Source organism: Mus caroli, unplaced genomic scaffold (genome assembly GCF_978045245.1).
Source record: "Mus caroli unplaced genomic scaffold, Mus_caroli_1 scaffold_13, whole genome shotgun sequence".
NCBI lineage: Eukaryota > Metazoa > Chordata > Mammalia > Rodentia > Muridae > Mus > Mus caroli.
In genome coordinates, this window is record NW_028227268.1 from 21704054 (window position 1) to 21714440 (window position 10387).

The window sequence follows — 10387 nt, forward strand, 5'->3', positions numbered from 1 at the left end:
GCTGATAGAGTTAGTGGACATTTATTTTTTTTTCTATTTCTACCTCCTGAATCTGCCTTGGCTGTTTTCGTCTCTTCCCGTGGTTCTCACATTCAGCTTCCCATGAGGCCTCGTCCAGTGAAGGGGAGCTAAAGGGGTGGGGGCCAGGACATCCTTGCCCATAGTTTGTTTTCATTTAGTTCTTGGGATCCAGTTGGTAGGAGTAGGGCACTGTCAGCCCAAGATGCCTACAGTGTTTGGGATAAAACGTAGAAAAAAAAAATGTCTATAGAAACCATAGTGTCTCCTGTCTCTCTTTCCCTCCCAGGTCTGTGTATGAAGATCTGGTGGCCAAAGGAGCCATTGTACCTGCCCAGGAAGTGCCACCTCCAACAGTGCCCATGGACTACTCTTGGGCCAGAGTAAGTGTCATGGGTATCTGAAGGGTGAAGGTGGATTTGGGGGGTTTATTCGTTTGTCTTGAAAACATACTTTCTACAGTCCTAAAACTTGGTATGTATAAAATGCAGAGATTGTCTGCCTCTGCTGCTCGAGTGCTGGAATTACAGGCTTCTGCTCCCATGTCTAGCTCTTAGTTGGTGTTCTTACAAGTAGCCCTGGCTGTCCTAGAACTTACTAGACCAGGCTGGCCTCAAACTCAGATATCCTCCCAAGGGCCAGGATTAAGGGTGTGTGCCATCACACCTGGCTAGATTGGTGAATCTTAAGGTGGTTTGACCTCCTGGATATGAGACCCCTTCCAACTACTTAGAAACCTCTCTGATTAACTCTTGGGTCCCATGCACTGTATACTAGAACTGTCCCTGGTTTTATTTTTAGGTCAGGTGACAGAATGGGCAACACAGCCCACATCTGATGTTGGAAGGAGCCAGCTTTTAGGGGCTGAGAGTCAGCACTAGGGAAGTAGAGGCAGGAAGATCAGAAGTTCATGGTCGTGTTACTTATTCTTTCTCTTCCTCTTCCTCCTCCTCTTCCTTTTCTTCTTCCTTCTTCCTTTCTCCCTCTTCTTCTTCTTCCTCTTCCCCTTCCTTTCTTCCCTTCCTTCCTCCCTCTTCCTTCTCTCCTCTGTCCTTTCTTCTTCCTTCTTCCTTTTTTTGGTTTTTCAAAACAGGGATTCTCTCTGTAGCCCTAGCTGTCCTGGAACTCACTCTGTAGATCAGGCTGACCTTGAACTCACAGAGATCCACCTGCCTTGGCCTTCTGAGTGCTGGAATTAAAGACAAGTGCCACACTGTCCAGCTTAGAAAGATACTTCTAAGGAATGCTTACCTAGAACTTACAAAGGAATATATTTAAAATTTTTGTTTAGTGTTTATCACAGGAGATTATTAGAAGATAATTATGAGGTGGCACAAAGCAGTTAAAAGGAATTAACTGAATTGTACATGGACAGACATTAATAGAGTCAGATCCACTAAGTAAAAGGCACACTATGGCATGCTTGCTAAATAGTCTTAGTGGTCCTCAAACTTGGTGTGTCTACTACCCTGGGCCTCCACCTCTTTTTTTTTTTCTTTTCCTTTTTTTTTTCTTTTGTTGTTGTTATTATTTTTGCTTGGTTTGATTTCTCTATGTAACCCTGGCTGTCCTCGGACTTAGTGATCGCCTGCCCCTGTCTCTCAGTGTTGGGGTTAAAGGTGTGCACCTCTATGCCTTGCTAACCTCTACTTCTTGAAAAGAATTTGTCTGGGTATTTACTGCTAGGCCATCAGAGCGGCCAAGGCATTCCTGAGAGCACACACAGCTATCTGTCTTGGAAAAAACAAAAAGCCCTCTGCTGGCCACCATAACCTTCTGTCCTCATGTCTGCTTAGGAGCTGGGTTTGATCCGAAAACCTGCCTCATTCATGACCAGCATCTGTGATGAGCGAGGGCAGGAGCTCATTTATGCGGGCATGCCCATCACTGAGGTCTTCAAGGAGGAGATGGGCATCGGTGGTGTCCTCGGCCTCCTCTGGTTCCAGAGAAGGTGAGACACATGGGTAGGGGTGATAGGGCACTGGGCTTAGAGCAGATTCACTACAATTTTATTTTGAGTTAACTTTTGATTGTTGCACATTCAGAAACCTGTTATGGGCTAGAAAGATGGCTTGGTGGTTAGTAACATGCTCTACGGTGTTTAATAACTGCAGCTTGGCACAGGAATCAAGAAGGGTTTGGCTTGGAATTGGTGGTGGTAGTATCAGGCTATGGAGGAAAGTGTGTCCTTGTCATTGTAGCTCCTGGACCTTGTTCCAACTCTGCGCCTCTGTGTGCCCTCCTTTAGGTTGCCCAAGTATTCCTGCCAGTTCATTGAGATGTGTCTGATGGTCACAGCTGATCACGGGCCAGCTGTCTCTGGGGCCCATAACACCATCATCTGTGCTCGGGCTGGGAAGGACCTGGTCTCCAGCCTCACCTCAGGGCTGCTCACCATTGTAAGTCTGGCCTTCCTGGGAGGCAGCAGCTCTGGAATCATGCTGTCTAAATGCAGCAGGCTCCTAGGAGCCCAGGGTAAAAACTCCAGTCCAGATTCTGCTCAGGGCATCCTGGGATGGTCTGCAGGCTGGGAAAGCCATCCCCCTCAGAGGTGTTGCTTTGTCTCTCCTACAGGGAGACCGGTTTGGGGGTGCCTTGGATGCCGCAGCAAAGATGTTCAGTAAAGCCTTTGACAGCGGCATCATTCCCATGGAGTTCGTCAACAAGATGAAGAAGGAGGGGAAGCTGATCATGGGCATCGGCCATCGAGTAAAATCGGTAAACTGAGGCATCTGTGGAATGAGTGGTGATAGGAGGCCTGGAGCCATGGCATCACAGTTGAGAGTGCTTGCAGCTCTTAAAGAGGACGTGTGATTAGTTCCCAGCACCCACATGGCAGCTTACAACTGTAACACCCTCTTCTGGATTCTGGGCACCAGCAAACAGGTGGTGGACACACATAAGTGTAGACAAAACACAGACTTTCAAAAAGAGAAAGAAACACTCATGCTCTTGACTCCGGTATGCAGAGCTCTGGATCTATAGACCAATGCCAAAGGCAAGGTGATTCTTTCCCAGTCACGCTACAGATTGATGGCCCTCAGGGGTCTTTCTCAGGTCATTCAGCTTCAGTTTTCCAAATGACCTTGTAGGAGAAAGATCAGGGAGAAGTGTCAATTACCTTCTACCAGACTGCACTTCCTGTCACACAGATCTGAGGGACCCTCAGCAGCCATACCGTGCCCATCATGGTTAGCCATGGCTGTTCTGTCATTCAAGCTAAGCAGCACTGGGCTTTCGGGGTGGGGATGGGGGAGGACTGCAGATTGTCAAAGGCCAACAACCTGTTAGAGTCAGGCTTCGTGGCAGATGTCTTAACCCGCTGATCCATCTCTGGCCCTTTACTTCTATTGCATTGGTTAAGGCAAGTCAGACAGTTGGACTTGGCATAATATTAAGGCAAGCCCAACTGAGATAGACCCATAGGGAAAGACAGAGTATTTTAAATGGTTAGTGTGGCCCTGTGCCGGATGACAGTCATGTGGATGCCCTGAGAGCATGTCCTTTAGGTCACCAGTGGTAGGATTTAGAGTATGTCTGAGTCATCTCACTCACCCACTATCAGCCACAGGGTCTCTATCTTAGTTACAGCTTCTCTTTCTCTTCTGTTTGTTTTTTGAGATGGTCTTTCTGCGCCTTGGCTGTCCTGGAACTCCCTATGTAGACTAGGCTGGCCTCGAACTCACAGAGATCCTCCTCTCTCTACCTCCCAGGTCCTGGACTTAAAACTGTGCACCGTTACACCCAGTTTAGTTAGGGTTTCAGTTGCTGGCTGGCGTAAGAATACCCTGATCCGAAGCAACCTGGGGAAGGAAGGCTTTCTTCCATCTCACAGCTCTTAGGGCAGAGTCCTTGGCTGAGGAAGGTTAGGGCAGGAACTCAAGGCAGGAACTGAAGGGGAAACTTCAATCATTAATCAAGAAAATTTCCCACGAAGTTGCCAGCAGGCCATTCTAATAGAGGCATTTCCTCATTCGAGGTTTCCCTTACCAAGTAACTCTAGCTTATTGACAAAAACCAACCAGGACAGGGCAGTCTCTAAACAGATGGCTAGCTTCATCTGTCCCAGGTCTGGATTTTTTCCTAAGATGTTTGGGTGTACAAATTGCTGCCCTGTTCCCAGCATGTGCAGAACGTTTTTTGTAGCTCGACTGGATGGCAGAGCTGGTCGGCAGCCTGGCTTGTGACTGGAACCTAAAACAGGGTAGAGAATGGCTGAATCCAGCCCCTTCTGCCTAACATCACAGATACTGGTTAACTTCCTAACCATCAAGGCGGGTGGGGTGAGGCCCAATTCCTTTCATATAATAAAAGAGGCCATTACAGAGGTTGTTTTGAGGCCCAAATGAGACATAAGGGGTCTTGAAAATCCTTCCATCTCTTAGTGTTATCCTTAGGGGTGCTATGAGGAATTGTATGCATAAGTTGGTCCCCATGATGGCTCCAGGGTAGCACAGGTACAGACAGGTCTGTCCACTTGTCACACAAGCATATCCCTTGGCTGCTGTGTCTGAGCGGGTGTTTCTGTAACTGGATCTTTTTTTAGATAAACAACCCAGACATGCGAGTGCAGATCCTCAAGGACTTTGTCAAACAGCACTTCCCCGCCACCCCGCTGCTCGATTATGCCCTGGAAGTGGAGAAGATTACCACCTCCAAGGTGAGGAAGGGAGGGGTTTGTGTCCACCTCTGCCCCTCTGACCTATTTTGGGATGGATTTCTTAGTTATGGAGGTTTTTGTTTGTTCTGAGACAGGGCTTATATGGTGGTATAGGCTGGCTTTGAAGTCACTAAATAGTAGACAGTGCTGTCTCCCACAGCCTGCCCAAAGAGAACATTTTTGAATGGTGTCAAAGTTCATAGTCATAATGTTAGCAGCTTCCCATTCCTATGTCAAATGCCTGGCAGGTCACAGGGGAGGATTCATGTATTGTCTTCTAGGGGTTCCAGGCTGGAGTGGCAGGCAAAGGCTGGCAGGACAGAGTGACTCAGTCCATCCCAGCGAGCTCTCTCCTTCTGCTCCCCCTGGGCTCCTAGCTTGTGAGATGGTGCTTCCCACAGTCATTGCAGGTCTCCCCTAATTGAGTCCTCTCTGGGAAGTTCTCACAGACAAATCCAGATATAAGACTCACCGAACTCCCAGGAGTGTCTCAGTCTAATTAAGTTATTCATCTGTTAGTGGTGGTTTTATAAATGTTTAAATGGGGAGCCATGCTCACACAGCATTGAGGCAGGAGACACTTAGAATAAGCATTCCAGGGTCCTGTCTGCATTGCACCCAGAGAAATGAGCATTAGAATAATAAAGATAATCTTTACAGAGTATACAGGTAGCGTGCCTACAAACCACCACAGTAATAGTGACTAACAGTGAAGACATCAGGAAAAAAATAAGAAATGATAAAACCTTTTTTTTCCCCTTTGCCTTCTCAGAAGCCAAATCTTATCCTGAATGTGGACGGCTTCATCGGCGTTGCCTTTGTGGACATGCTCAGGAACTGTGGCTCCTTCACCCGGTAAGTGGCAGAGCCTCAGCTCCAGTGCTAGCTGATTTCTTCTGCTGTTTCCTCCCAACCGTGAGGGGACTTAGCAAGTGTGTGGAGGCGTAAGGAGAAGGAAGGCTAAAAGTTGCCTCCAGCTCTGCCTCACACAACGCCCCACTTTTTCCACTTTGGAACTCTAGGACTGCTCTCTGGGAGGAAGTAGTGCTGTCTCTTTAAGAAGACGGTCACATGATTCATTTGAAAAGAACCGGTTGTTTGTGTGTTGCAGGGAGGAAGCTGATGAATATGTTGACATTGGAGCCCTCAATGGCATCTTTGTGCTAGGAAGGAGTATGGGCTTCATTGGTGAGTTGGCTGGAGTTTCAAGGGTTTCTTGCCACACTCCTTGCCCCTACAGCAGATGTCAGAGTCTTCACCGCCATTCTTTTGTTTTTAATTATTGTTTGGGTGGGTGGCACATGGAGGTCTATGCCATTCTCAGCTCTTATTTAACTTTTCTTCTTATCTTTATTTTCCTTTTATTACTGGGAATAGTTTCCATTACTAGCTAAGAAAAATAGATTCAGTCTAACAGTTCCCTTTTTACCAAGTCTGACTGATCTATCTGTGAAGTGAATCTGGAATTCCTGTGTGTGTGTGTGTGTGTGTGTGTGCATGCATGCGTGCGTGCGTGCGTGCGTGTGTGTGTGTGTGTGTGTGTGTGTGTGTTGTTTTATGGTTTTCTTATCTGCCCCTATTGCTGAGGGTTAACTCCTGGGAAGGCCTTGTGCCTGGTAAGCAAACACCTCACCACAGAGCACATCCTCAGCCCTGTGTCTACATTTTGTACGTCAGGAAGAAGTTCCCTCCCATTTTCCGACCTTCACCATGGCTTTTGAAACTAATAACAGACATCTTGACTCCATTTTAGGGCACTATCTTGACCAGAAGAGGCTGAAGCAAGGGCTGTATCGTCACCCATGGGATGACATTTCCTATGTTCTTCCAGAACACATGAGCATGTAACTGAGCCAGGAGCCCTGCTGTAGGAAAAGGAAGACAAAAACCCCCTCCTCGACAATATAGCGGACAGACAGCTGGAAGCAGAGTCCAGTGTAGGCTGGGCCTGGAGCGGAAATAGCCATTGATGTGCAGGCATGGAAGGCCGACACCCACAGGCCCACTCAGTCCACACAAAGAAGCTTAGTATTTTTTTTATATATATCTCTATATATAAGCATAGAAATTTAAAACCAAGCCAATACCTGTGACATTTGCTCTGCTACCTGCTGTATCTATTATATGGAAGAGTCTCAGCAAGCACTGTCAGAATAGTGTTCTTCTAGGGCCTTATGATGTTGCTTTCTTTTTTTTTAATTAGTTAAAAAATTTATTTTTCCTCTAGAGGAAGGGAATGCAAGTTTTAAGACTTTAAGATACTATCTGTCTGTAGGACCACTGTCTGGTATCCCATTTCCCATTCAGCTTCACACAATGTGAAGAACACTGTATTAATCTGATTTTTAAGGATCTCCTTTTTTTTTCTATGTTATGTGTTAAGGGTTTATTTAGTATCCGACTGAAATGTCCCATGTTACAGACCAGTGTCTACTTATGTCAAGGGGAGGAGGGCTGGGACCATTGTATCCTTAGCCATTGTTGCACATGTGGTGTAGTAACTTAAATGTCAAGTTGTAACATACAAGTGTTTAAAATGGAAACGCAAAGCAAAAAGCTGTGAAATGTCTTGTGTCAGTGTCCTCTGTGTTCATGCAGCCGACTTGTCTGTTACTGAAGTGTGGGTCCAAAGACTCACAGCTGTTCTGCATCTGTAACCCACAAAGATTCTGGGCAGCTGCCACCTCAGTCTCTTCTCTGTATTATCTATCATGTTTGGTTTAAATAAACTAGATAGTAACAATGGTGTGATGTTCTTCTGTGTCCTCTGCTTTTGTGACAAAGCTGTCCTGGAACTTGTAGACCAGGCCGGTGGCCTCTGCATGCACCAGCTATGCCCAGCTCTTGGTTTTATCATTTTAAAATCTGCCTTTGCCTCTTGAAAAGGAAGATAATGAGAACCCCAGTAAATATTCAGTGCCCCACACCCCTCAAAGGATATAAAAGCCCTAAAGGTTAGGCTTGGTGGCACCTTTAATTCCAGCACTTGGAAGGCAGGGATAGGCAGATCAGAGTTCAAGGCCAGCCTAGTGTATGTGGTACCTTCTAGGCTTTAGGATATAGAGAACCTGTCTTCAAACACAGAAAAGACTGATCTGGAGAAGGGGCTTGGGGGGGTCAGAGCATTTGCTGCTCATCCTGGGGTGCTGAGCTTACCCAGAACCACAGTGGGTTGTCTACAGCCATCTATAACTCCAACTGCGGGGGATCCTACACCAGTGGCCTCTTGGGACACCAGTGGCCTCTTAGGGACACCAGTGGCCTCTTAGGGCACCTCATGTGCACATACCCACATAACCTGCATATAATTAAAAGTAACTTTTTAAAAGATTATTTACTTATTTATTATATGTAAGTACACTGTAACTGTCTTCAGACACCCCACAAGAGGGCATCAAATCTCATTAGGGATGGTTGTGGGCCACCATGTGGTGATTGGGATTTGAACTCAGGACCTTTGGAAGAACAGTCAGTGCTCTTAACTGCTGAGCCATCTCTCCAACTCCCAAAAGTACTTTTTAAAAAATCCTCCGCCAGGCGTGGTGGCGCACTCCTTTAATCCCAGCACTTGGGAGGCAGAGGCAAGCGAATTTCTGAGTTCGAGGCCAGCCTGGTCTACAGAGTTCCAGGACAGCCAGGACTATACAGAGAAACCCTGTCTTGAAAACAAACAAACAAAAATTCTCCAAAAGAAAAAGCTATTAAAACACCAGCTTATGAAAAATATACACTTCTATACCGCACTTTCTGTTGGTATCAGGATCAGCTCCGAACCCACTGACCTGCGCACCTGTTGCCAAGGCATCCACCACCATATTCCCAGAATCCACTTGGCAGCTACTATGTCACTATCCAAATAAAAGGAAGACCCCTTTAATTTCTCTTTCGTTGCCACCTCTGCCCTTCTTCTACAGTAAACCTCACATGGAACTGTTTGGCCTGGTGTGGTCTGTCTGGAGCCATGCTTCTAACACAACACTTTCCCCTTAATGATTAGGGGTACCCATAGCTCTAGCTATTACTCAAGCCAAAAGCTGGAGAGTCACTTTTCTGCTCTACTGGGTTCCAAGTTCTGTTCATTTACCCTTGAACTCTCCTCTGATCCATATCTGTTCTACTTAACTGGTGCCTTTATTTCCTCTTTTGTCCTGGTACAATCCATCCTCTCTCAGTGACATTTAAAAATCAAGTTGAGGGCTTGCCAGGTGAAGACATTTGCTGCTAAGCCTGACCATGTAAATTTGATGTGGAAGGAAAAGTTCTCTAACAGTAGGTGTGCGAGGTACATGCAATGACAATACTACACACCTATACTAAAGAATGTAAAAAGAGTTAAATTCTGACACTCCACTATCTTGCTTAAAATTTCAAAGTGGCTTTTATTTGTTTTTTTTTTTTCAAAGATTTATTTATTTATTATATGTAAGTACATTGTAGCTGTCTTCAGACACTCCAGAAGAGGGCGCCAGAACTCCTTACAGATGGTTGTGAGCCACCATGTGGTTGCTGGGATTTGAACTCTGGACCTTTGGAAGAGCAGTCGGGTGCTCTTACCCACTGAGCCATCTCACCAGCCCCTTATTTGTTTTTTTGATATAGGGTTTCTCCATGTAGCCCTGGCTGTCCCAAAACTCACTAGACTAGCCTGTTCTGAAATTCAAAGATCCTCCCAAGAGCTGGGTTCATTCACTTTTATCTAGTCTATATGAAATGGTAATTATGCAGCAAGCATTTGATTCAGCACTACCTCATTTCATTCTGTGTTCTTCCAAGGTAGGCAACATCCATTTTTAGGAAATCAGACATAAGTAACTCCTCACCTTCACCCACCTAGCTGAGACTCAGTCTTCTTTTGAGACAGCCTAGCTCAGGTTGTCTTTCCACAAATGGTTCTGCCTTAGCATCCCAACGGCGGGAGTTACAGGCATGTGCTACTTTTACCAGCCTGAGACTCAACGTCTTACGCCTTTACTACCTTTTGAAAATAATTTTCTCAGCCTGGTGGCACTTGGGAGGTAGAGGCAGGTGAACTCTGTGAGTTCAAGGCCAGACTGGTCTACAGAGTGAGTTCCAGGACAGTCACCCCTACCTAGCTGAAACCCTGCCTATAAACAAACAAACAAATAAATAAATATTCTGTTTTGTGGGCAAAAAATATGGCTAATTGCACCTAACACCAACCAAGCCTAATTAATGACTCAAGTTCGAGTTCCATCCTCTAATGTAGTGATGTTCATTAAATCGTGCTTTGTACTCCACACGAATACCCCACCATAAAAATAAATAAATGTAATTTTTAGGGCTATTTATTTATTGGTGCTGGGGTGATTAAACTGCCCTGGTTTCTTATATAGCTCATGTTAAATTGGGTGTGCTCAGGAACATTTTAGTAATCCCAAAATCCCGGAGAAGAATCAGGAGTTCAAAGTCATCCTTACCTACACAGCAAGTGTGTGGCCACCCTGGGCTACATGAGAGACACTTGCAAAAATAAACAAATAACTTTAACGGCGTTATTTTTCTTTATACTGCCCCCCTCCTGGATTGGAAAGATAGTTTAGCAGTTAGGAGTACTCTCTCAGAGAACCAGTTTGATTGTTGGCTCCCAACATCCTTATCAGGTGGGTTTTTTTTGTTTGTTTGGTTGGTTGGTTTTTGGTTTTTTGAGATAGGGTTTTTCTGTGTAGCCCTGGCTGTCCTGGAACTCAC

General features: G+C 45.7%; 1 protein-coding gene across 2 annotated transcripts in view; it reads left to right on the top strand.

Annotated features, from left to right (window-relative positions):
• Positions 1 to 7421, top strand: part of Acly (ATP citrate lyase) — a 51789-nt gene extending 44368 nt beyond the window's left edge. For both annotated transcript variants that reach the window (XM_021175583.2, XM_021175584.2), the window contains 8 exons: positions 308 to 401; positions 1815 to 1969; positions 2267 to 2417; positions 2593 to 2736; positions 4565 to 4678; positions 5451 to 5533; positions 5790 to 5866; positions 6432 to 7421. In XM_021175583.2, the coding sequence (XP_021031242.1) occupies positions 308 to 401; positions 1815 to 1969; positions 2267 to 2417; positions 2593 to 2736; positions 4565 to 4678; positions 5451 to 5533; positions 5790 to 5866; positions 6432 to 6526 (913 nt within the window). In that variant the 3' untranslated portion in view covers positions 6527 to 7421. The remainder of the gene's footprint in view (positions 1 to 307; positions 402 to 1814; positions 1970 to 2266; positions 2418 to 2592; positions 2737 to 4564; positions 4679 to 5450; positions 5534 to 5789; positions 5867 to 6431) is intronic.
• The last annotated feature ends 2966 nt before the right edge of the window (positions 7422 to 10387 follow it).